The following is a 27,278-nucleotide window of genomic DNA, read 5'->3' on the forward strand; positions in this document are numbered from 1 at the left end:
TTTGCCTTTTTTTAAAGTTTTAATTTTAGGGCACCTGGGTGGCTCAGTCAGTCAAGCGTCTGCCTTAGGCTCGGGTCATGATTCCTGGGTCCTGAGATGGAGTCCCGGGTTGGGCTCCCTGCTCAGCAGGGAGCATGCTTCTCCCTCTCTCTCTGCCCCTCCCCCCTGCTCATGCGCTCTGTCTCTCTCACATAAATAAATAAAATCTTTAAAAAAATAAAAGTTTTAATTTAAATTCCATTTAGTTAACAGTGTTATATTAGCTTCAGGTGTACAAGATAGTATTTCCACAGTTCCATACATCTCCCTGTTTTGATTTTTATTTCCCTGATGCTGAGTGATGTTGAGCCTTTTTTCATGTGTCTGTTGGTCATTTGTATGTCTTCTTTGCAGAAATGTTTGTTCATGTCTTCTGCCCATTTTTTTTTACTGGATTATTTGGTTTTTTGGATGTTGAGTTTGATAAGTTCTTTATGGATCTTGAATACTAGCCCTTTATCTGATCTGTCATTTGAAAATATCTTCTCCCCTTCCATGGGTTGCCTTTTAGTTTTGTTGACTGTTTCCTTTGCTTTGCAGAAGCTTTTTATCTTCATGGTTCAACATTTGCAAATCAATCAACATGATACATCACATTAATAAAAGAAAGGACAAAAACCAACCAAGAAGAGGTTGCCGCCTGTGTTCTCCTCTAGGATTTTGTTTGACTTCCTGTCTCACATTTAGGTCTTCCATTCGTTTTGAATTTATTTTGTGGATGGTGTAAGAAAGGGGTTCTTTCTTTTGCATGTTGCTGTCTGGTTTTCTCAACACTATTTGTTGAAGAGACTGTCTTTTTTCAATTGGCTATGCTTTCCTGCTTTGTTGAAGATGAGTTAAACATAGAGTCGTGGATCAGTTTCTGGGCTCTCTAGTCTGTTCCATTGGTCTATGTGTCTGGTTTTGTGCCAGTACCACACTGTCTTGATGATAACAACTTTGTAATAGAGCTTGAAGTACAGACTTGCGATGCTTACTGTTTTGGTTTTCTTTTTCAACACTACTTTGGCTATTTGGGATCTTTTCTGGTTCCATACAAATTTTAGGATTGTTTGTTCTAGCTCTGTGAAAAATGCTATTGGTATTTTGATAGGGATCACATTAAATGTGTAATAATGTTTGTTCTTCCAATCCACAAACATGCAATATTCTTTTCATTTCTTTGTGTTTCATTTGATTTCTCTCATAAGTGTTTTATTGCTTTCAAAGTAAGGATTTTTTAACTCTTTGATTAGGTTTATTCCTAGGTATCTTGTGATTTTTGGTGCAAGTGTAAATGGGATTGATTCCTTGATTTCACTTTCTTCTGCTTCATCATTGGTGTATAGAAATGTAACATATTTCTGTATTTGACTTTGTATACCATAACCTTACTGAATTTGTGTATCAATTCTAGCAATTTTTTGGTGGAGTCTTTCATGTTTTCCACAGAGTATCATGTCATCTGCAAATAGTCTGACTTCTTCCTTGCTATTTTGGATGCCTTTTACTTCTTTTTGTTGTCTGATTGCTGAGGCTAGGACTTCCAGTACTATGTTAAATAACAGTGGAGAGAGTGGGATGTCTCTGTCATGTTCCTGACTGTAGAGGAAAAGCTCTCAGATTTCCCCCATTGAAGATGCCTTTATGATGTTGAGGTATATTCCCTCTACCCCTACTTTGTTGAGGGTTTTATCAAGAATGGATGCTTATACTTTGTCAAATGCGTTTTCTGCATCTATTGAGAGGATCACATGGTTCTCTATTTTTAAGATTTTATTTATTTATTTGACAGAGAGAGAGGGAGAGAGAGAGTACAAGCAGAAGGAGTGGCAGGCAGTGGGGGAGGGAGATGTAGGTTCCCCACTGAGCAGAGAGCCAGAGATGGGGCTCAATTCCATGATGCTGGGATCATGACCTGAACCCAAGGAGACCCTTAGCCAACTGAGCCACCCAGATCCCCAGATCATATGGTTCTGATCCATTCCTTTATTAATGTGATGTATCATGTTCATTGATTAGCAAATATTGAACCACCCTTACAAACCAGGAATAAATCCGACTTGATTATGGTAGGTGATTTTTAAAAATATTTTGTTGGAATCAGTTTGCTAGTATTTTATAGAGGATTTTTGCATGTATGTTTATCAGAAATATTGACCTGTAGTTCTCCTTTTTTGGTAATGTCTTTATCAGGTTTTGGTATCAGGGTAATGCTGGCCTCACAGAATGAATTTGGAAGTTTTCTGTCCTTTTCTATTTTTTGGAATAGTTTCAGAAGAATATGTATTAGCTCTTTTTCATGTGTTTGGTAGAACTCACCTGTGAAACCATCTGGACCTAAACTGTAGTTTTTGGGAAGTATTTTGATTACTGATTCAATTTCATTGCTAGTTATTGGTCTGTTCAAATTTTCTATTTCTTCCTGATTCAGTTTTGGGAGGCTATGGGTTTCTAGGAATTTATCCATTTATGCTAGGTTGTCCAATTTGTTGGCACATAATTTTTCATATTTTCCTATAATCCTTTGTATATCTGTAGTCTTTGTTGTTATTTCTCCTCTTTCATTTATGATTTTGTTTATTTGAGACCCCTCCTCCTTTTATGAGTCTGGCTAAAAGTTTATCAATTTTGTTAATCTTTTCAAGGAAGCAGCTCATGGTTTCATTGACCTGTTCTATTGCTTTTTTTAGTTTCTATTTTGTTTATTTGTGCTCTAATCTTTATTATTTCCTTCCTTCCACTGCTCTTATGTTTTATTTTTTCTTCTTTTTCTAATTTCTTTATGTGTAAGGTTAGGCTGTTTTTTTAGATTTTTCTGGCTTCTTAAGTTAGGCCTATATTGCTTATAAATTTCCCTCTGAGAACAGCTTTTGCTGCATCCCAAAGATTCTGTACCATTGTTTTTTTCACTTGTCTCCATATATTTTTTTATTTCATTTTTTTACTTCTTGGTTGATCCATTCATTGTTATTAGCATGTCACTGAGTTCTCTTAACCTATTTTCATTTTTGTTATTCTTTTTACTCTCTCCCATTCAGTTTGAGTGCTTTCCATTACTCTGCCCTCCAGGCTGCTGATCTGTTTTCTGCTCCCTCAAGTCTACTATTTATTCCCTCTAGTGTATTTTTAATTTTGGTTATTAAGTTCTTCATCTCTGATTGGTTCTTTTTTATGTTTTACATCTCTTTGTTGAAAGTCTCACCAAGTCCCTCCACTCTTTTCTCCAATCCAGTGAGTATCTTTATGCCCATTACTTCAAATTCCCTATCAGGCATATTATTTATCTCTGTTTTGTTTAGCTCTCTTACTGTGATTTTGTCCTGTTCCTTAATTTGGGACATATTCCTCTGTCTCCTCATTTTGTATAATTATCAGGGTCTATTTTTATGTGTTAGGAAAATCTGCTACAGCTCTGCTCTTGAAAATAGTGGCCTTATGAAGAAGGGGTCCTGGAGTGTCTCCTGCAAAGTGTCCAGCAAAGTGTCTGCTGTTCACCAGAACCTGGCACTTCAAGGGTATTTCCTATGTGTGTTGTGTGTGCCCTGCTCTTGTGGCTGAGCCATACTTACCTTCAGTCCAGTTACCAGCAGTAGCTCTCTTTGTCTGTCATGCAAAGGGTTTGGTCCCTGTGTTGTCCATGGGCCAGTCTGGGGCTGTGTTGGGCTTGAGCTGAATCAGACCAGGCATTTCCCAAAGCTGTAGTCAGGCACTTGTCCTGGGTTACCCTCTGAAATGCTGTTGTTGGTTAACAGGGCCTGCAATCAGACCAGATGTATGCCCCAACACACTGCTGATGCTGCCATTCAACTGGTGTGATTACCTTCCTCTCTCCCTGGGGCAGGAGTCACTTTGGAGGTCTGCTGGCCCTTCTCAGGGATGCTTGCCAGGCTTGCAGCACAACCTGGGACGGACTCTTACCACTGGCATATTGGAGGTCTTGTGCACAGGAGAATGTGGGGGTAGGGCACACAGTGCCAACAAGGTCCCCACTGGTCTGCCACCTGAGGGGATCTGCAGCCACTTGGGGAAATTTCTGCTGACTGCAAGGGGGCTGGAGGGGGTAGATTCCCAGAAATGTGTGGGTGCAGGACTTGCTGTTAGCAAGCTAGGTGGAGAGTGTTCACACTGGGCTGGTTCCTGCAGGTGTCTGTGTTTCTAGGCTGGGAGTTGGGAGAGGAAAATGGTGCTCGCCAGCTCCTTTGCTCTTGGAATAAATATCTTAAAGATCCTTGCCCCTCCAGCACGCGTTCTGACATTATTAAGTAAATTGTCTTCCTGTATACCCAGGCATTTTCAAGCTGCTGTTTCTGTGCTGTATCTCGGTGGGGCTGGTGTTGTGCTGTCTCTTCAAGTGTGGGGACCCCATTTCCTCTTGCTCTCTGGCTCTCCCAGAGCCTAGCCGCTGATTTTTAAAGGGCTTAACACCCCTGCTGATTGTAAAAATTCACGAAATCAGGCCTGTCTGGTCTTCAAAGCCAAATGTAATGGGGGATTTGTCTTCCCAGGGTGGGTCTCCCATGCCTGGTGCGCCTGGTGTGGGGTTTACTCCTCCCCCTCTCTGAACCCATAGTGTCCCTCCCTCCAGGGACAGTCCCACAGATCCATTTGTCTCCCAGCTGTGTCTCCAGACGGTTCCCACCCTCTTTGTTGTGGCCTCTCTATTTCTTTTAGCCATGGAGAGTCTGTTCTGCCACTCTTTGGGAGCGTTTTCTAGGATATTTACAGTAATGAGGGTATTATCTAGGTGTATCTGGGATCCTTCTACTCCACCATCCTTCTGAGAAGTCTAGTTCCTTATTCTATTGACTCATACAGTAATATCTTTTCTCCTTGCATTAAAGCCATCCTGTATTACTGTATTTACCTATGTAAAGGGACATTTCTCTCAACTATTCAATTCCCTCATTCTCAGTATAGGAACTGGACTCATCATTGTCCAAATCAGAAAATTTTCTCCCCTTCTAAATTCTGCATTCTGAAATTCCTACCCTTATTTCTCTTTCTGAAAGTACTATTTAAATGTCCTTTCTTTTCAAGTCCCATCTATGTCACCTTAAACCACATTTATATTTTATCACATTTGGATTATTCTGTCCTTAATGGAATTATGTAATTCCAGTTTTTAACAAATTCATTTTAGGTACTCTTGACAGATTTCATTACCTGAGCCATAACATTTATCTTATACTTGCTTTACGAAATAAAATTGCAGTTACTCCCTACTGTGCAGCACATAATTATATTCTCCTTGCTGTGAAAACAGGCCACATACTTCCCATTTAACCTTATATCTATATATCTTCCATAATGTATGCTTGACTTCAGTTTTTTTAATGTTTCCTCCATGGCAAATTCCTTTCTGCCTCTAGGCTATTGACTGTTTAGGGCTCTGACTCTTTAGATACAGGTTCTCCTGTTCCATAAAACTAGTTCTTAATTAATCCAGCATCTAATATTCTTTTCCCTTCTTCACCCCCATCCCCTAGAAACTCAGAACAAAGAGAAACTTTCCCCCTTTATTTTATTTTTTAATTTAAAACTTTTGCAGTGGTAATACACTCACAAAGTTTGAAATGTAGAAAGTGTGAAAGAGTGCACAGTGAAAAATCTCACTCCCAACTTTGTCCCCAGTTCTCTTCCCCAGGGCTACCAGTGCTAATCATTTCTTAGGTATCCTTCTGGAAATATCCATATACAAAGAATATTTTTTGAAGATTTTATTTATTTATTTGACAGAGAGATCACAAGCAGGCAGGTGGGGGCGGGGGAGCAGGCTCCCCGCTGAGCAGAGAGCCTGATGTGGGGTTCCATCCCAGGACCCTGAGATCACGACCCGAGACAAAGGCAGAGGCTTTAACCCACTGAGCCACCCAGGCACCCCGTATAAAGAATATATATTTTTTTAATTTAAAAAAATTTTTAATAGACATATAATGTATTTTTATTCCCAGGGGTACAGGTCTGTGAATCGCCAGGTTTACACACTTCACAGCACTCACCATACCACATACTCTCCCCAGTGTCCATAACCCCACCCCCCTCTCCCGACACCCCTCCCCCCAGCAACCCTCAGTTTGTTTTGTGAGATTAAGAGTCACTTATGGCTTGTCTCCCTCCCGATCCCATCTTGTTTCATTTATTCTTCTCCTACCCCCCTAACCCCCCACATTGCATTTCCACTTCCTCATATCAGGGAGACCATATGATAGTTGTCTTAAAGAATATGTTTTTAAATTGTGTGGTACATGATCCTTTCTTTCCTAGATCCCCTTTTTTTTAAGTCATTAAAGGAATGCAAACTTATTTATTCTTTTTTTATTTAAAAAACTATTGAAATTTTTATTGGGATTGATTTTTTTAAAGATTTTATTTATTTATTTGACAGAGAGAAATCACAAGTAGTTGGAGAGGCAGGCAGAGAGAGAGAGAGGAGGAGGAAGCAGGCTCCCTGCTGAGCAGAGAGCCCCATCGGGACTCGATCCCAGGACCCTGAGATCATGACCTGAGCCGAAGGCAGCGGCTTAACCCACTGAGCCACCCAGGCGCCCTGGGATTGATTTTTTTTAATGTTATGTTAGTCACCATACAGTACATAATTATTTTTTTTTAAGGAATATTTTTTAAATATTTTATTTATTTATTTGAGAGAGAGAGAGTGAGAGAGAGAAAGCATGAGAAGGGGAGGGTCAGAGGGAGAAGCAGACTCCCTGTGGAGCAGGGAGCCTGATGCAGGACTCGATCCTAGGACTCCGGGATCATGACCTGAGCCAAAGGCAGTTGCTTAACCAACTGAGCCACCCAGGCTCCCACGTCATTAGTTTTTGATTCAGCGTTTCATGATTCATTGTTTGCACACAACACCCAGTGCTCCATGCAATCTGTGCCCTCCTTAATACTCATCACTGGACTCACCCATCCCCCCACCTCCCTTCCCCTCTAAAACCCTCACTTTGTTTCCTTGGAGTCCACAGTCCCTCACGGTTCATCGTCTTCCCCTCTGATTCTTAAATCTTTTTTTAAATCCTTAGTAAGGGATGCCTGGGTGGCTCAGTCGGTTGAATGGATGAGCATCTGCCTTCAGCTCAAGTCATGCAGGATAGAGTCCTGAATTTGGCTCCCTGGTCAGCAGGAAGCCTGCTTCTCCCTTTCCTTCTGCTGCTTCTCCCTTCTTATACTTTCTTGTGCTCTCTGTCAAACAAAGAAATAAACAAAAATCTTTTTAAAAATAAATCCTTAAGAATAAGTGCAAGAGCAATATTTTATTCTTAAATTTTCTAACAGAAAAATGGAGAAACCAGTTCAAGTACTGAAATTATTGATTTTTGTGGAGATAGGCAAACCAGAGTGTTTTCTTTCAGTGGATGTTTTTTAAGTGTGTCAAAAAGAATTAAAAGAAACTGATTAAGAGTGGTAAGGGAAACTATGGCTTGAAAACAAAAAAGAATTTAGCCTTTGTTCACTAATTATTTTGGTTAAGTGAACAACTCTTACTAAAAAGGCATTAAGGTGGCTAGCATAGATAGTGTCTGCTTTTAAAATTCAGAGAAAATAATGTCTTCCTAGAGGTGTGGTGAGGTCGCGAGTTAATTTTCAGAGTATAGGACTCTTAAATGATCTAGGAATCATACATACACTTTGAATTGGCACAAAGGAGCAGAGAAAGGCAAGATTAATGGAAGAAGAGTATGAATAATTATTGGATTTGAGAATAAACTGGATTTTTTTAAAAGATTTTATTTATTTATTTATTTGTGAGAGAGAGAGAGAGAAGGCGAGCGCACAAGCAGGCAGAGCGGCAGGCAGAGGTGGAGAGAGAAGCAGACTCTCTGATGAGTAAGCAGCCAGATGCAGGACTTGATTTGAGGACCCTGGGATCATGACCTGAGCTGAAGGCAGCGGCTTAACCAACTGAGCCATCCAGGCGTCCCTAAATCGGATTTTTTTTTTAAAAAGATTTTATTTATTTATTTGACAGAGAGATCACAAGTAGGCAGAGGCAGGCAGAGAGAGAGAGTGGGGGAAGCAGGCTCCCCACTAAGCAGAGAACCCGATGTGGGGCTCGGTCCCAGGACCTGAGATCATGACCTGGGCCGAAGGCAGAGGCTGAACCCACTGAGCCACCCAGGCGCCCCCCCCAAGTGGATTTTTAAAAAGATTTTATTTATTTATTTGAGATAGAAATAGAGAAAGAGAGAGAGAGAGAAGTGGGCAGAGAGAGAGGGAGAAGCAGGCTCTCTGCTGAGCAGGGAGCCCAAGGCAGGGCTGGATCCCAAGACCCTGGGATCAAGACCAGAGCTGAAGGCAGACGCTTAACTGACTGAGCCACCCAGGTGTCCCATAAATTGGATTATCTGAAGAAATGTTTGCTACTAGTAGAATGCAAGCTCACATTCATGGCTATTTTTTTTCCAGACTGATGATTCCATTTATGTGCTGCTTTTAGTCTGTGGGCTCAGAGTGTTAAATACAATTATTTTCAGTGTAGGCATGAACTTTTTACACTGAAGGTTGGTAGTTGTAACTAAATATTGTCCACTCAAGTAAGTTTTTAAATGTAGCAAAAAGTTGGGAAAAGTTCCCAATCCATGCATATCAATTGGTATGCTTAAGATCTATAGAATAAAGGAAAAGAGGCTTGGGGATATAAAAAGTACCACACAAGAGCGAAGCAACAGTGAAGTCTGGGGAACAAGACAAAGTTCTGGATTCCAATATTTTAGCCTGACTTTTTAAAAGAAGAGAACAAAAGTGGATTTTGTGATACAACCATGCTCAGATTCTTATAATTTGGCAAAACTGGATAAAAGAATAATTTATTAATTCTATTAATTTTAAAGACCTACTATAGTTCCTCTTCTATACAAATCATTGAAATAATTAAGTTATTTCCCATTCTAGGTAACTTGATGTATTACTTAGGGTAAAGCTAAGCCTTAGGTTAAATCTAACCTCTCCTATATATTACCCATGTTATCTTGGGAGAATTATTTACTCATTTTGAGCTTTAGTTTCTTCTAAAGAAGAAACTAACAGGGTCTAACATAGATGACTTCTGTGAGGATTAAATGAGTTTCAAGATATGTATGTATGTGCGTATGTACATATGCATCACCTAGAACAGTACCTGGCAAGTGCTAAGTGCTGTATAAGTACATACGATATAGCAAGAACCATAGGAGTGTTTCCTATGACCATCATCATCATCATCTGATGTCCTTCTGTCCAATCTGGATCAGTTCCACTTAGCTCATCTGTATTTGGTGAATTATTCTGTTTCAATCTCATGTTCTTTTTCTTTTTTTAGGAGGGACACATCAGATTAAAACCCTATAACAGAGAATTTTCATAAAAGCTTATTTCACAATGACATAGTGAGCGAATTCAAGAGGAACCATCCATTGTTTCCATGATTAATCAAAACTGTAGTAAGATGATAACCAGAAAGAGAAATATAAAGAAAACTAAAATAGACTTTGAGTCATGTGTCTTTCATCAATAAGAACACATTGAATAAGAAGAGAGACTATAAATCTAAGTCCTTGGAAAAATGGCACATGAGCCCACACTTGATTCATAAAATTTTACTCAGTTTTTCCTGTACTAACTATGCTCTCATACAGGTGCAAAATTCTGTGAACCTAATCAATGTGGTAAAGTACTCAGCCATAAGCAAGAACATGTTCCTCTTCCAAAAATTTTTATTGGGAAGATGGCCTATGTATGCACTAAATGTGGGACATCTTCACTCAGAAGTCACACTTGTTTGTACAACAGATTATCCACTCTTGGAAAAAACCCTGTGAGTGCAATGAATGTGAGAGAGCTTTCACCCATCAGTCAAAACTCAGGTGGCCTTGGCGAACTCGTGCAGGCAAGAAGCCCTATATATGCACTGAAGGTAGCAGGCTCTTATCCTAAAGACACACTTGATTGCACATCAAAGAACTCATAGTTGGGAGAAACCTTATGAATGTAGTGACTGTGTGAAATCTTTCATTTCCAAATCACAACTCCATGAACATAGGAAAACTCACACAGGAGGAAAACCCTATGTAAGCACAAAGTGTGGGAAATTCTTCTCCAAAAGATCAAATCTCCTTGCACACCAGAATACTCATACTGGAGAGAGAGGTTATGTTTGTCTTGAGTGCCAAAAGGCCTTCACTTACAAATAAGTCTTGATTACACATCAGAGAATCCATACTGGTAGAAAAACCTTCAGAAGGCAGTCACTGAGGAAAAATCTTTACCCAGAATTCTCTCCTCAATGTACCTTGGAATTTTCTTACTGGAGAGAAACCCTGTGGATGTACTGAACAAGGAAAGGCCTTCGGCCAGAGGTCAAAGTTAATTATACATCAGAAAGGTCAATTTAGAAACTCTCTGAATGCCATGGTTGTGGGAATCTTTTCACTTTCAAGTCACAGCTCCATGAGCATCAACAAAGTCATACACAAGAGAGACCCTACATACACAATAAATGTGGGAAGGCTTTCACCAAAAAATCAAATCTCCTTGCACACCAGAAAATTCATACTGGAGAGAAATCCCATACATGTCATGAATGTGGGAAGACTTTCACATAGAAGTCAGTTTTGATTACACATCAGAGAATTCATACCGGGGTGAAACCTTATGAATGTGGTGACTGTGGGAAATCTTTCATAAGTAAATACCAGCTCCAACAACACCAGCAAATTTACACAGGAGAAAAACCCTGTGTATGCACTGGGTGTGATAAGGCCTTCACCAAGACCTCAAGTTCGAATAAGTACCAAAGTACTCATCCTCAAACTAACCGTTAAAAATGCAACAACTGTGGGAAAGGCTGCATCCAGAAATCAGCTTTTGGGATGCCTCAAAGTATTCCCATAGAAAAGCAAATCTGTTTCTTCAGTCTGAGAAAACCTTCTCAGGGAGGTCAGATCTAAATGTGTGTTATAGAATTCCTGAAGCAGAAAACCACATGAGGCTGTTCATGAGAGAAACTGAGGAGAAAACTTCTAAGAATGCACCAGAGCAGCAATTTGCCTCTTTGCCCATCCTCGTTAAATGGAGTAGATACTGTTGGGGCCTCACCCAGACCTTCTTTATTAGCCAGAGCACACATCCCCATATGTTGTGAGCACTGCAACGAACAGCTTACACCTGTGACTTTCTACAGAGAATTGCTCTTGGCTGACCATAGTGCCAATGTGCCTTCAGATGCCTAGGAAGCTACACCCTCTTAAGGAGTAGCCAACGATTGACTTACTCAGGAATACGAGAGCCCTGTTCCTGTTTTCAAGGAGGGCAGCTTTGTGGTGCGGTTCATGGGGCAGACACTCCTTCCCCATCCACCTTTCCCATGTGCCAAGACAAGGCTAGACTTTTCACGAAACTAACTACACCCTTGCATGGACTCCTCCTTCCCCATCCTTCTTCTTGTATTCCTGTTCACATTTCACCTAAGGAAGACACGGAACAAATAATGGCCACCCAGATGCCATTCTTCATGTGTACGTGTATAAGGAAACCCAACCTAAGATAGTATCGTAGAATTCATGGAAACAGACAGAAAAAAAAACCAAACTGTTTAATTTGGATGCTTTAGGAAAAGACTTCCCATAAAAAAAGTATTGTAATATAAGTTGATACCAACTGATCCAACTGTCCTTTTAAAAATAATCCTTTTTTCACAGACCTGTACCCCTGGGATTAAAAATACATTATATGTTTATTTAAAAAATTATAAAAAAATAAAAATAATCCTTTTTTTTTTTTTTTTTAATCTGGCCCTTCCACTGCAAGAGCTGAGTAGATTCCTAGAGGCTCTCTGGTTTGGTGGAAAGGATCTGTGAAACATACTCTCAGTCTCTGAAGGGAGCCCTTTGTGTGACTGGATATTCCGACATTTCATCTTTCTAAGGTTTTAGTAAAAGTGTGTTCAGTTTACACCCTCAGCCTTTTTTACTGACCGTCCTTCTTTGACACTGACTCTCTTAATTTTAGTGTCTGTTGCCATCCAGATAGGCTGAGAATTTTTTTCTCTTCTAAGATTAGATCTTAATTTTGCTTCAAATTGCAACAACAGTACTAAGTGATATTTTCCAAGGAGAATTTACTCAGAGATGAAAGATTTCTTTATCAAAAGTTTCACTTGTCTTTGTTATATACATACATATTTCAATACTCAAGTAACACTTAACACATTATTTTTTTGTCTTACAATATTCAATTTTATTCAACATTATTTTCTTTTTTTTTTTAAAGATTTTATTTATTTATTTGACAGAGAGAAATCACAAGTAGACGGAGAGGCAGGCAGAGAGAGAGAGAGGGAAGCAGGCTCCCTGCTGAGCAGAGAGCCCGATGCGGGACTCGATCCCAGGACCCTGAGATCATGACCTGAGCCGAAGGCAGCGGCTCAACCCACTGAGCCACCCAGGCTCCCTAAACTTGTTTATTTTTTTTAAAGATTTATTCATCTGAAAAGAGAGATTGGGGGAGGGGCAGAGACAGAGGGAGAGAGAGAATCTCGAGGAGGCTCCCCACTCAGCAGAGAGCCTGATGCCCAACGCAGGGTTCAATCTAATGACCCCAAGATCATGACATGAGCCAAAATCAAGAGTCAGACACTTAACAGACTGAGACACCCACGTGCCCCATAAGTGAAATGAATATACTAAACATTCTTGCACATAAACACCAGAGCACACACCTAGAAGAAACATCAGGAAGCAAATAAATCAAAATGTTAATAGAATTTATATTTAGAAGATAGAGGTTAGAGGTCATTTTAACTTTTCTTCTTTCTGCTGATTTATAGTGTATAAACATCTGTCATGAATATAATCATTTCTGTAATAAACCTAACTAAAATAACAGGAGTTTTAGAATATATACAGTCTTACTGACCATGTGACCACGTGCCTGTCCCAGAGGTGAGAGCATCCACAGGAAGTTCTGAAGCAGGGAGCTGTTGGGCAGCATCTGACTCTTTCATCTCCTTCTCATTTACAGATTCTCAAGGGGAATTTCAGTGTGAGATTTGGTCTTGGCTGTGGTGTGGTGAGGGTGGAGGACACATTCAGGAGATCTGGTTCCAGTCTAGTGTTGTCACTCACCATCGGGGAGGCCCGGGAAAGTCAGGTTTTCTTCTCAGGACATTTCATTATCTTTGAAAGGAGGACAAACCAGAAGAGCCCTGGAGACTCTTGTCACCCTATTGCCCTGCCACCCTTTCAGTTCCAAAGAAAAGGGATTTTTTTCTGCCCTAGATCAGGATAGAGGAGAAATCAGCAAATTCCCAGAGACGACAGAGTCAGGGGCAGAGGAGGCTCTGGTGGGGAATGGCTGAGCACCTGCAGTGAGTCAATGGACAATTCAGGGCCTGTGGTGGGGGTTGGGAGTAAAGTCGTATCTCCCCACCTAGGGCTGCCATCCACATAGAACTATCCAGCAGATACCCTGCAGGGAGCCATCCCCTTACTACAGCAGGCATGGAGCCGACCCTCCCATCCCACCTATCTTCCATCAGTTACATCACGTTTTCCACTGAAACACACAAGGCTCTGGATGTGGGATATCAGCCACACGGGGCTCACTCTCAGCAGGAGGATGGTGAGCTGTCCCAGGGACAGCAAGTCCAGAATCTGCCGCTTCTGCAACTCACCTGCCACTGCCCTATGGACCCAGTGACTGATATGAAGTATTTCATTCCATTTTCACTGCAGCCTTGTCTGCTAGAGGACAATGATTATCATTAGGCCCATTAGGCCCATTGGGCAGTAGAAGCAGCTCAAGTGCAAAAGTGCTAGGTCATCTGCCCCAAGGTCACACTGCTAGCAACTGGAAGGATGGGGAAATATTTAAGCCAAGGCCTGCTGACTCCAATGTGCCCACACCTTGTGATACTGAATCCCATACAGGGTCAGTTCTCAATCTACAATACTTGTTTTCTATTGTCCTCAAAGCACTCAGGCTGAGGAGTGACCACATCTCATATGCATAAACTGAGCTTTTGCATTTTCTGGTGCACATCCAGGGCAATCTACATGGCCCTTCCTCTTCTGACAGAGATGAACACTCAAATTTACTCCCCCACCATCCCCTTCTTGGACACTGGAGACCAGGAGTGGATCCGGTCCCCCAGGGACTGACCATCTCAGGACCATTGACCTTTGGTCACCTCGGGTCCCAATCCCGCGGACCATGCCCTTGATTCCTCTTGCTGCCAATCATTTACAGACCAGCAGAAGCCACCCGTGGCTGGACTACAGGGACTGCCGGAGGACACTTTCCAAATTCCCTGTTACTGGCATGTCCCAGGCTCCTCATATCATGAATCCAGTGATGGCAAATTACTACATCCAAGAGACAACCCTTATCTGCTTTCCACAGGAACTTTGAATAATGCCCAACACAGGCACACCTGTGCCACACCCCCATCAGGTTTCCGATCATCAGTCTTCCCAGACTACCAATCACTGACCTACACAGTTTCTAAAACTGACTTACGGAGAGATCAAACACTGACCATTCCTGAAGGACGTTATGGTTCCCACTCTAGAAATCAACTCGGTGTCGTTCACAAAATCTCTGACTCTCTGGGCCTGATAATATGGCTCCACATCCCCACAGACATAGTGACCTAAGACAACATGCACTTAATATTTCATAGCTTTGGTGGGTCAGGAATCTGAGCACAGCTTAGCTTGGTCCTGTTTCAGGTTCTTTTGTGTGGCTACAAATGAGGTGTAAGCCAGGCTTAGGGACTCATCTAAAGGCTCAACTGGGGAAGGATCTGCTTCCAAGCTCATTTATGTGGGTCATTTGGGATGTTGGACTAAGAGCCTCAGTTTCTTACTGATGGCTGGAGGCCACCTTCAGTTCTGTGCCACACAGCACTTTCCAACATGTCAAGCTGCTTCAAAGCAGCTAACAAGGAAGAACACCTGTTAGCAAGACAAAAGCCACCATCTCCTGTAATCTCATCACAAAGGTGGTATGTTCTCGTATCTTCTAACCTATTGGTTAGAAGCAAGTTACTTAAATGAAGGGGATTACACAGGTCATGAATATCAGGAAGCATGAATCATTGGAGGCCATCTTGGAACTACTTCCCATAGACCATTAAGAAATAAGGACTCCAATACAGAGATCTTATATGCCTTCTCAAAATACCATTCCTTAATGCAAAAGAATGACGCTTTTAGACATGAAATATTTAAGAGTACTCCACAGACTTATTGTATTTGAGGAAAACACTAAAGGAAGTATTCTAAATAAATGAAAACTAAATCAAGAGATAGATCTCAAAATAGGAGAACGAAACAATGGTTAGCGATGACACTTGTAAAATACACACCCTTGGGTATACATTTGTATAGCTATAGTTAAATTATGATAATATGGCTGGGGATTTTGAATTAAAGTGCATAAACAATGAATTCTGGAACACTGAAAATAAAGAACTAAAATAAAATTTAAAAAATAAAATAAAATGTTAAGTAAGTTTTCTTGAAGCAGAATTGACTTAGCTTCAGAAAAATATGGTTTTCACATAAGCAACTTAAATTTCTGTAGAAAAATCCAGAAGTGATATTCTTCATCTTGCTGAGACAAACATGAAGGATAGAGCAATTTCCTTTACAAAGAAAAGTTTAATTATATTCTGATCATTTAACAGAGAAAACAAATTAAGTCATGCCTGTTAGAAGTAAAAATGTATATAATGAACAATTAGTAAGAAAAAAAATTTCCAAACTAATGAGGTAAGGAGGAGGGACAAAAATGAACCGAAACTTCATTGAGCTATTAGGAAGAAGAAAAGGATAAAAGTTGTATTTAGGAAATAGTAAAATCAATAAAAAGCATAATACAAAAAAGATAAAATTATCATAATTATATAAATTTAAATGGACTGAATCTCAAGACACAAATGTGGGATTAGGGCAAAAAACATATACAGTTAGAAGAAGCTTATCTTAAAGATAAAAACACAAAATAAAGATTTAGGCAAAGATACACAAGGTGAGTGGCAACAAAGAAAAGCAGCAGTGGTGATGTACTTACCAAAACAAATTCAAAGTCAAAAACACTCAAACAAGGAAACAAACCAAAGAGGAAACAGACAAACAAAAAAGACAAAAGAAGGAAAATACATAATGCCATTGTGCAAAATGCCCCAAGATAGACACTTTAGGATGCCCCTCACACACACACACACACACACACACACAAAACCAAACCCACAGAACCACAAGGAGAAAGTTATCTAAAAATATGATTGCATTTATCCTATCTTTTTTGTTTTTATTTTTTATTATGTTCAATTAGCCAACATACAATACTTCATTAGTTTTTGATGTTGTGTTCACCAATTCATTAGTTGCATGTATTCTATATTTTTTGTAGTGGGTAATGGTTACCATTTCAGATTCTGATCATAGTAAAATCCTAATTACAAAAAAAGAAAGAAGAAAATAATCAAACCAGTTAGAAACTAAGAAACTCTCCTCTGTGGCTAGGATCAAAGTGAGTAATCAATTCCAAAATCGCACCTTTCATACCAGAGTTTAGAGGAAACCACATTTAGAAGAAAGTGTATAGCCTCAAATCCATACACACACACACACACACACACACACACACACATACACATAAAGACTGGGAAAAAACAACTGAGTTAAGAATTTGGCTCAAAAGATCAGAAAAAGAACAGGAAAATTCAGTCAGTATGTGAAAATGAAACACCAAACATGAAATCAAGAAGTGGCAACTAATTAAAATGAAAGTTGAAATAAATAAGATAAATATAAAGTTAAGCAATATAAGTAAATTAAAAAGCTAGTCCCTTCATAAAATTAATTATATGGATTAGTCCTGGAGAATCTGATCAAATTAAAAGAAATACAATATTATTAATTTAAAAAAAGGCATCTCATCAGGTAGAAGGCAGTATCACCTAGGTATGGTGGAAGAGGGGATGTAAGCCTAGAGCAGCATACTTAACCATTTAGGTAAAATGTGTGAGTCCCTGGGAAAAAAGTAATTATGAAAATTCATGGAAAAATCCTCAAGGGACCAGGGAGTAGAGAAAAAATAGAAGTGTTCAAGTCTCTCATTTCAAACATACCAGTAGTCACAAGCAGCATTACCAGACATACCTCCACTGACACAGGAGGACTGGCTGGGACTGACCAAAGCAGGTATGGCAGAGGTCCCAGGCTGCTTCTGGCATCCCTATAGGTGTGAAATGTTCATGACCCCATGGAGCTTCAATGTACAGAGCAGGCTGGAAAGGACAGACCCAGAGCAGTATGGTAGGGGGTGGGGGGAGGAGAAGATATGCTTGGGTGGTGGTGGGAGATGGACAGAATGGGACTGGACTGGCAGGGACCAAGGCTGACTTCTGTTCTAAAACTGGGACCTCATGGGATGGCAAGAGGTGGAACAAGATGGGCAGGGGCAGGGATGTGACTCAGTGTCTCACAGTGGAATTATCAGGGAGGACTATTCCACACTTGTCCATCTCCCATCCTAGTTTTCTAACCCCTCTGGCCCGGGGAATGGAAAAAATGGGACAGGAGTTGATGAACTGGCTGTGCACGAATCAGGTGCCAATGACATATCAGATGGCCTGCGAGGAGGGACTGCAGGGAACAAGGATCACTGGCCCCTCCTCTGTAAGGTCATGGCTCCCCTGACAGAAGGCGGCTCACCAAGTCCCAAGTGGCCATCACTTCATAGCCTCTTCTGCACATGCCCAGGAGCCACCCCCCCAGTATAGTTACACTGTCACCCACCACCATCAGAGGTTTGAAATTGGGTCTGTGGCTAGACAGAAGGTGTGGGGGGATATTAACAGTCCTTGTTCTTACAAAGTTTGTTAACGAAACTCTGGAAGGTGGGGGAATGCAGGCAGGGAAGATCTCCTGAGCCTGCCAAGGTTCAGGGAAGAAAGAGACAGGCGGATGGAGGAATGGATGGAAACAGGGAAGTTCTGAGGCCCCCTTCCCATGGAGGAGTAAACAGATGCAGGAGACCGAATGGTGAAGAGAGAAGCACAGAGAAGCTCGAAGATGACCTAAGAAAAAAAAAGGGTGATAGGAACAAGGATGGGAAGAATTCATTGAATGTCTCCCTTTGCAGAGGATGTTGGGTACAGGATCTCAGTCGAGCAGGGCTCAGCTGTCTACTTTGGAGCGCAGGTCAGTGGTGAGTGGGTCATGCTGGATTGTCTGGTGAAGCATCAGAGCCAGCAGCCCCGCCCGGTTCATCATAGCTGTGCGCACCTTGCGCTCCTGCTCAACTAGCTCTTCCAGCTTGTGCAACTGTGGGAGGTGAGCATGAGAGGGGGACTCCGGGATGCGATCCCACCCTTCAGCCCCGGCCAGCACTGCAGCCTACCGCACGAATGCGCTCTAGGTCCACCTCGGCGCGCCGCAGCTTCTCCCAGCAGTAGTGGAGGTTGCACAAGCGTTTGGGGCGGCAACAGAAATTACCAGTGACTTCAAAGACATTGTGCACTAGTGGGCAACCGCACACCTCATCATCGGATATCTGTGAGGAAGAATGAAGGATGACGTGGTATGGAGGAGTGTAGAAATCCAGAGTGCTCCGGCAGGCACTGTGAGAGGACGGAGGAGGGAGGGCAGTCTGGCAGGAAGAAGAAAAATGAGGAGTGACCTGACAGTGGCAGGGCGGGTGGTGGTGGTGGGAGGAGTGGAGAAGTTCTGGGATCAGGTAGAGAAGAGGAGGTGAAAGGGGAATGACCATGCATGGAGGGTGAAGGAAGAAGTTAAACAAGCAGAAATGGAGGCATGGAGGGGATCGGGCAGGGAAGACAGAAGAACAGGAAGAGATCAGACAGGAAAGGAAGGACGGAGGGGAGGTCTGACAGCAGGAGGTGAAAGAGGGTGGGTAAAGCATGGAAGAAGTGAGGCATGAGACAGGGAAGGTGGGAAGAATGGAAGCTAGGGAAACAGGGAGGAAGAAAGGATTTAGGAGATAACAAGCAGGGAGATGGCTGAGGCGGGCAGGACAAGAATGGAGGCAAGTCTGAAAGCAAGGAAGAGAGGGAAGTCGTGCGGGGTAAGGGGGAGTAACATGGGGCAGTCGGGCCAGGGGTGGGAAAGGAACGTATGATGGGCAAGCAAGTGCAAGAGAGGAAGGGGGAATGCTTCTGCGGCGAGGAGCGGAGGAAAGGGAGCCGGTCAGGCAGGGAGGGAGAGGGAAATGGAGGAGGTTAGGTCAGGCAGAGAGGGAAGCAGGCAGGGAAGGTAGTCAGCCAGTAAGGAGGGGGAAGGTGGGGTGGGCAGGAAGGAAGAAGGGGGCCCATGAGGGTCCGCCGGAAGTTAGGAAGGCAGTCAGGCAGAGGGAAGAAGGAGAGAGGAGGCTGTCAAGCAGAGAGGAAGAGAGGGAGGTGGTCGGGCTGCGAGCAGGGACCGGTGAAGAAGGATGGTGAGGTAAGGAAGAAACAGTCACCTTGTTATCTCTTGAGTGCTCAGGGCACAGCACCTGGAGCCTTTTACAGTACCTCTTACTCTTTGGGTTGTAAACATCACAGAAGAGCCTTGTGGCCCTGAGGGAGGTTGAAAGTGAAGTGCTAAGGGTCAGAAAAGGGGGGCCTTGTGGCCTGAGGGAGGTTGAAAGTGAAGTGCTAAGGGTCAGAAAAGGGGGTCCCACTCTGAACCCCTGTCCATAAACCCCTAAACCCCCCATACCCTGCCCCTAGTCCACCCACCTCTGTCTCTGAGCCCACCCTGCTCCTGACCCTGTCCACATCATGCCTCTCACCTTGACTAATACTCACCCTTCAATGCAAGTGGGATACATGGACCCGAAGGACGTCTTGCACTCATACTGGGAAGAAAGGGTACAAATGGAAGGAACTGTGCATGCACACAGCATGCCCCCCCCATGACAAAGCCCCAAATAACACATTTGTCCCCGTGGCTTCTATGCGCCTGCCTGCCCAGCCGATGTCACCCCTCACCATTGGCTGCTGCTCCAATCTTGGCCCTCCTACTAAGGATGGAAGAGAAGCACAAACGGGTAGAACCATGGGTGTGTGTTGCCTTCCCTTCTACAACAGACACCCAGGCACCAAACCTACCCTCCTTCCCATGGATTCCACCCAGCCAAAAACACCTTTGCCCCTTCTGCCCCCAGCCAGTCCCCCAACCTTGGCAAAACAGCGTTCCATGTGGCGCAGGGCAACATGCATGCTGACTGACTCCCCGCAGGAGACACAGAAGATCTGCAGGTTTACGCTGTTCCCGCTACTTTTGTTGGTCTGCACAGGACAGTGGAAGGGCCAGTGAAGCAGTACAGTGGGGAGGGCTAGGGCAAGATTTCAAATACCTTTCTGCTGCATTCTACCCATTCCCATTCACCTCCTCATCGCTGCACACAGCCTGCTGCTTGCCGCGCAGAATTATGGCCTCAAGTTCATGGAAATGGCACTCCATGTCCTTCAGGCGGGTGTGAATGTCCTGCTGCTCACGGTGGATGCGCTCCAGCATTTTTTTGCCTTGCTCCTCAGCAATGCAGGGACTCTTCTGCCACTGCTGGATGCGCTGGGGCAGAATCCTATAGATGCGGCTGGCAAGGGAGACAGCAAGAAATGGAATGGGCCATCACAAGAAGAGACAGATGAGGGCGTGAGCATATAGAATAATGAACAGTAGACGAATGAATGCTGGGGAATGGGGGATGGGATGGGGGATGGATAGACGGGTGAACGACCACAAGGGTGGATGAATGGGTTGCTGGATAGAATGTGTATGGGGGTGTTCGGTGGGTGGCTGGCTGTAAGGTGGATGGGTGGGTGGGTGAGTGGCTCAGTGATGGGAGGACACATGGGTAGAGGAATCAATAGACTTTCGGATGGCATAGATTATGCCCTATTTACATGCTGCTGCTTAACTTCACTCACTCAGCTGCCAGTTTCATGCCACAGTCGTCCGAGCAGTACTTGGAGCCTGGCCGGGTGGGGTACACACAGCCAGGTCCCAGGCACTGCCGCAGCGAACCGAGCTCCTTGGCATCTGTCTTCTCTGTGTGTTTCCAGTTTTCTGTGAGCTTTTTCTTCTGCTTCTGCTTCTGCTTCTCTTTCTGTGGGACAAGAGCGGTCAAGGCAGGGAGAGGAGAGTTTCCTAAGCTTGTACCCCTGCCCTGTATTCTACTCCTGACCCCTGTCTTCCTGCACCCCCCCCATTCCACCATTTCTGTCACCTTCCATTCCACCTTTATCTTCAAATTCTCCATTTTCTTCACATTCACTGCTGGTTTCTGCAGCGCACACTCCAGGAATGGGAACTCCTCAGTGTCACTCATCCAGGGCTGTAACCCAGGAAAATGCCGGCAGGTCTTCCCAAACTGTTTTTTAAATGATGCTGGGGACACTCCCTGCCTTTGTTCTCCTTGTTGCTCGCCCTCTCTGCCTTTGCTGTCCACTTCTTTCCACCCAGGGTCCCTGACATACTGTCATCAGGTTTTGTCAAAAGTCTGCTATGCAAAAGCCCCGGCATAGTTTTCAGTCCTGAGGCAGGTCCTTTTCAGACAACATCTGGGGTGTGTCTATTAGCTAAGAGGCTCCCTTCACTGCCAATGGCACTGCCAGCATCTGGGATGGCCTGGACTTTGGCAGTCCACAAGGCAGCTATGACTGAATGGGCAGTGGCCAGTGTGACCATGGCAAGTTCTCTGAGGGTATGATGGGCAAGAGCTGAAGGGAAAACCCTTGCACCCGCTCCACTCCCCCATCCTCCCTGTGTCCTGGACTTACCAGACACCAGGGGTTACAAGCAGGGCACCTGTGATGGTGGGAGGAGGGCTCTGGTTTGGCGCTAAATGAGTGGGAACAGACTTAACCTGTTCCGACACTCCTAGTCCCACCTTCTGCCAGATCCCACTGCACTTGCCTGGGACTGACTGGCACCACTTGGCCCTGCTTGCCCACTTACACTTGGGTGGTCAATCTCAACCCACTTGGGCCACCTGAATGCATAAGACTCTGCCTTTCTGCTCAAAAAAGCTAGCCTACACTCCCTTACACTTGGTCAACTCAGCCTGCCCCACCCTTCAGGACACACTTGCTACGTGGCTTACCCTGCACCATGGACCCAAACAAACCAACTCTGCCACCTAAACATGCATGAGCCCACCCCCTCAGAATGCTCCGCCCACTCATCTGCCCCACCTAGTCCACCTAGTCTCTCTAGGAAATGGCTGCCAGACTTCTGCCTTGGACACGTTCTGCTTCACCTTACACTCCCAGCGTGGTGGGTCCCATATACTGCACCAAGGCATACCTAGCCCTGCCCCGTGCAAGGCCCTGTCCTCTTCCCGGACTCTCTCAGCCTCGTACGCTTCTCTCCGCTTCCGGTACATATCCGGTTCTGCTTTAGCTCCCACGTGCTAAGCCATGCCAAGCCCTTCCCCCCACTCCCCACATGCACATGCTAAGTCATGCCCTGTCTGCCCTGACTCATCTAGAATATTTTGATGAGAGTTATTCTGAAAAGTACTCTTGCCTGTACCCAGTGACACCAAGTAAAATATATAAATATACAAAAATTTAAAAAATGTTTGTGTATATATATACTCACACACAAACAAATCACACAAGCGAGCAAGTACACACACTGAAAGAATATATACTTTTGATTAAGGCAATTACCAGTTGGAGAACTCACACTATTTTTGAGCTAGAGATGCAATATTAATTAAAAAAAAAAACTGACCCTGGAATTAGCCTTAAAGGGAAACCAAACACATTCCAATAAATAAGTATCACATAAGGCACAGATAAGTTGCATTTAGATATTAATAAAAGGCTTAACTTTTTAAAACTGAAAACGCACTTCTAAAGTAACTCTTGCTAAAAAGAAAAATAACTAAAAATAGAAAAACTCACAACCTAATAAGACCAAGAACAATACATACCCAGCTGTGGAACTTTAAGATGCAAATATGAGAAAAGTAAAACAGAAATTAGTGATCTAAGTAATCAATTCAGATTAGCGCAAGTCACTATCCCGACTCCAAAGACCCCCTTTAGTAACCCCCAAATTGTTCCGATGACCCCGCTCATTCCTCCAGTCACTGAACCTACAGTCCCCCGTCAAAGTTCTTCAAACTACCTCAGCGCCAAGTAGGCGCTAAACTGTGAGGAACTTCGTGGCAGGTGCAGAGAAAAGGTCCCGTAGAGCTACTTCCGGCTCCGGTATCGACCTTAACCCCGCCCCTTCTTAAATGTGTTGGGTTTGCGCTTGCTCAAGACCCCGGCAGAACTGCTATACTGCCTAAAGATGGAAGAGCATGGTTTCAGAGAAACAACCTCTGTTCGTGTGCCATTCTGCAGAACGTCACCACAGGCCTACAGGGATACACTTATGACTTCTAACGTCAGCACCCAGTTTTCTATATTGGAGTGATTGATCATTGCCTATTTGTATATGGCGGGGAAATGGATCTCCTTATCATTTCCAATTATTTTAATAATTTCTTATTATTAGTATTTTATTATCTTCTATTATTTTAATCATGTGGTAAGCAATGAGGAAAACAAACAAAAACACATGAATAAATAGCCAAGAGAGTAGAAAAAGATTTATAGAAAATTCAGGAAATAAAGAAAGCAAAATGTACGAAGTTAGGAATAAATTCACATTTGAAGTTAATATTTTATTTCATAATCAGTAATAGAAAATTATTAATCAGATAAATTCTCCAGTTAAGGTCAGAGATTGCCATTTTGGATGAAAAATAACAAATCTAGTTATATGCTGTTTGTGCCAAACTTAGCAAATCATTAGGATACAGAAACACTTGAGATAAAGGGATGGAAGAAAATTTTCCAGGTGCATGTTAATCAAAATAAAGCAAGGTCAGCTATTTTAATATCAGACTAAAGAGACTAAGACAAAAACTTATTAATTAGGATTGAAAATGTCATTCTCTAATGACATAATTCACAGTGAATATATAAAAAATTTCAATCTTATACACAATTAAATGGTATAAAATATATATGCAGAAAAATATATTAGAGCAAAAGGTAAAATCAAATAATATTCCCACTGTACAGTATAACCCTGCTGCTCTTTTAATTCCCACTCACTCTTCAAGACTTAGCTTTAGCATCATTGTCTGGGAAGATTCTGCTACCTTTTCACCTGGATGATCAGCCTCTCTTCTGAATGAACTTTTGGACATAATTCTAATAGCAAGGCTGTTCCTTTTATTTTAATCTTGAAATTGAGGAGGAAATGGGGGCATTGCCTACCCTTCACACCTGTTTTGTGTCTGTCTTCCTCACTAGAAATAAAGGTAGGAAAAAGTTGGTCTTGGTCAATGCTGGTTGCCTGGTGCCCGGTATACTGCCTGACACACAGGGATATCCAGTAGCCATCAATGATCAAAGGAATGTATCAGGGCCCCTGCCCCTCAAGTGTTGTTGCAAAATGGCAATTTACTGTAATTTATCTGGCTCCATATTATTCCTTGAAGATAAAAGCAAAGGTATGCCAGAATTTACATTAGAGTTACAATTAACAAATCATTGACAAGAAAAGCAGTATTCAAAAAATGTTTAAGATCTTTCTGTTAAGAAGCTGTTTTTCCCTGATTCAAGCCTGGTATCTAATGACAGTGTCCCCAGCTAAATCTTCACAGCTTTTATCAAAACCAGTTTAGGGGTTGGGGCAGGAGATAAGAAATCCAGGTTGAACTCAGGAGTCGTGTGTGAACTCTAAAGAAAGTATTATCTCGCTATGGTCTTGAAAGTTTTATAAGCACTACTTGTGGGGTCCAAGCTAATGTTTTAACTTCTCTTTGAGTTATTTTTCACCACTGTGGCCCATTCAGTGAGTCTTGGGCAGCTTTTCCTCTCCTTCACCTCTGACTTCATGCCAGCTTCTCCAGTGTCTTGTGTCTCTTTACTGCTGTTTTCTTTCATTCCCAAATCTACAGCACTAGTTCAGGCTTCTCATATTTTACATCATAATGAACTTCTACCTCTGAAATGTGACTGGTTGATCCACTTTGCCTTCAGGATTGTCTTCCCAAGAGACCACAGATGAAGAAATATGTCACCATCCTCCTTGGGAATCTTCCTTGGATCCCCAGAATCGGAATCAATTCTCCACTCTCTGATGCACCCCTCAAAATTCTCAAAGGTCCCCACTTTCCTGTGGCAGACAAGTCTTCTTCCCAGGCCCTCCAGGTGTCAAACGCTCAGGGCATCCTGGAAATTCACTCTCTTGTCAATCCAGCATTGGTTTCTACATATCAGGCCTTTCTTCAGGCCTACCCTTCTTTTTTGCTGATTCCTACTCACCTTTCAAGACTCAGCTTTGGCACCACCATCTGTGAAGTTCCCTCTATTTCTTTTCCAACTGGGTCTTGTGGGCATACTTAGAATGGTGAGGGGTGTTCCTTTTACTTACGTCTTGGAATCATAAAAGATAAAGGAATGTTTGCCTGTACCTCTCACGTCTGTTCCATGTTTATCTGTTTTTTGCCTGCCAGCATTCTGCTTGTCTTTCAAGGCTAAGCTCAGTTGCTTGCCCCCTAAGATGCCTTCTTCAAACCCCTTGTTCCTCCTTCTTCAGTTTTTCCACAGAAATTCCGTCATTCTGCTTTGTGTCATTGTGTGCATGGCAGGGTTCTCTCCTCCACTAGACAGTAAGGCAAAGTTGAATGTGAATGCCCTGACTCCTAGCCCAGTGCTCCCACCACAGTTTCTAGTGATTCTTGACTTATGCTTTGGTCTCTTCTGACATCCCAGATACAGTAGATGCTAAGTGCCTTGTGAGCAAAAGAGTACCTCCTTAGATACAAACACCAGAATGGCCATCCAGATGGGATGGAGCAAAAGCATGAACAAGCCCAAGAGTAGATACTCTAAATTTGACTTTTCCTCTGAAGAATGCTTCTGTACTTATAATTTTGGTTTTTATCACATCTAATATATCAAATTTTCTTTTATAGATCATGTGTTGGGTATCATATCCAAAACTCTTTGCCTAACCCAAGATTGTAAGGATTTTCTCTGATATTTTCTTTCAGAAGTTTTATAATTATATATTCAGCCTATAGGTGTATGGTCTGTTTAATCTAATTTTTGTATAAGGTATGAGAAGTAAGCTGAGGTTCATCTTGTTTTGGGTTTTTTTTTTTTTTTGGAGTTTTTTTACATATATATTCAATTCCTCCAGAATTATTTATTGAAAGACAGCCCCTTCTTAATCAAAAAGTCTTTGCACTTCATTAAAAAGTCAGTTGGCAAGAAGAAGATTCTGAGAAAATGGAGGAGTAGGAAGCACCAGAAATTTGTCTCCCATCTAGACAACATTATGCTGACATAATCTTCCTGGTGTAATTATCGAATTTTTTTATATATTTTTTATTTTTAATTGTTTTATTATGTTGTGTGAGTCATTATACAGTACATCACCTGGTGTAACTATTGCAGGACTCTGGAGAAGAGAGAATACTTAAATAATGACACAAAACTTCATAATTTGATGAAAGATATAAATATAACTGTCCAAGAAACTCAATGAACTCTAGGTAAGATTTACTTGAAGAAAGCTACATCAGGACACATTGTAAATGAACTTTCCAGAGACAAAGAATTTTGAAAGTAGCAAGAGAGAAGTGACTCATCACATATAAGGCATACAAGGGATTCTCAAAAAAGTTAAAAGCAGATTTCTCCTCAGAAGCTTTTTGAGGCCAGAAGACAGTGCACTGATGTATTCAAAATGCTATGAAAAAAAGACCTGTTAACCAAGAATTCTATATTCAACAAAATTGTCCTTCAAATATGAGAAAGAAATTATGACAATCCCAGCTGAACAAAAGCTGACAGAGTTCATTACCACTAGAAGTGCCCTGAAAGAAATGCTAAAGGGAGTCCTACAGTTTGAAACGAAAGGACAATAGACACTGCCTTGAAACGATATAAACAAATAAAGATCTCAGTAAAGGTTAATACATGGGCTATTATAAAAGGTAGTATTATTTTTAACAATGGTACACAACTACACTTATTTTCTACATGATTCAAGAGACGGATATATTAAAAATGCAATTACTGAGGAGATTTTTCAAGATGGCAGTGGAGTAGGAGGACCCTAGGCTTGTTTCATCCCACAAACACAACTAGATAACTATCAAATCATTCTAAATACCCCAGAAATCAACCTGAAGACTGAAAGAACAAACTCCATAATTAAAGGGAGAGAAGAGACCACATCATA

At 42.3% G+C, this 27,278-nt stretch overlaps 1 protein-coding gene across 1 annotated transcript; it reads right to left on the reverse strand.

Annotated features, from left to right (window-relative positions):
- Positions 1–16,922: 16,922 nt before the first annotated feature.
- Positions 16,923–22,401, reverse strand: LOC101682198 (CXXC-type zinc finger protein 1-like). Its single transcript, XM_045068414.1, is given in 10 exon segments — positions 16,923–18,338; positions 18,415–18,567; positions 19,492–19,588; positions 19,820–19,869; positions 20,192–20,302; positions 20,403–20,610; positions 20,945–21,123; positions 21,232–21,351; positions 21,494–21,588; positions 22,323–22,401. Coding segments are annotated over 10 exon segments (1,239 nt in total). The 3' UTR covers positions 16,923–18,191.
- Between the last annotated feature and the right edge of the window lie 4,877 nt (positions 22,402–27,278).

The sequence above is a fragment of the Mustela putorius genome, unplaced genomic scaffold (assembly GCF_011764305.1).
Source record: "Mustela putorius furo isolate JIRA1106 unplaced genomic scaffold, ASM1176430v1.1 tig00003903_pilon_pilon_pilon, whole genome shotgun sequence".
NCBI classification, from domain to species: domain Eukaryota; kingdom Metazoa; phylum Chordata; class Mammalia; order Carnivora; family Mustelidae; genus Mustela; species Mustela putorius.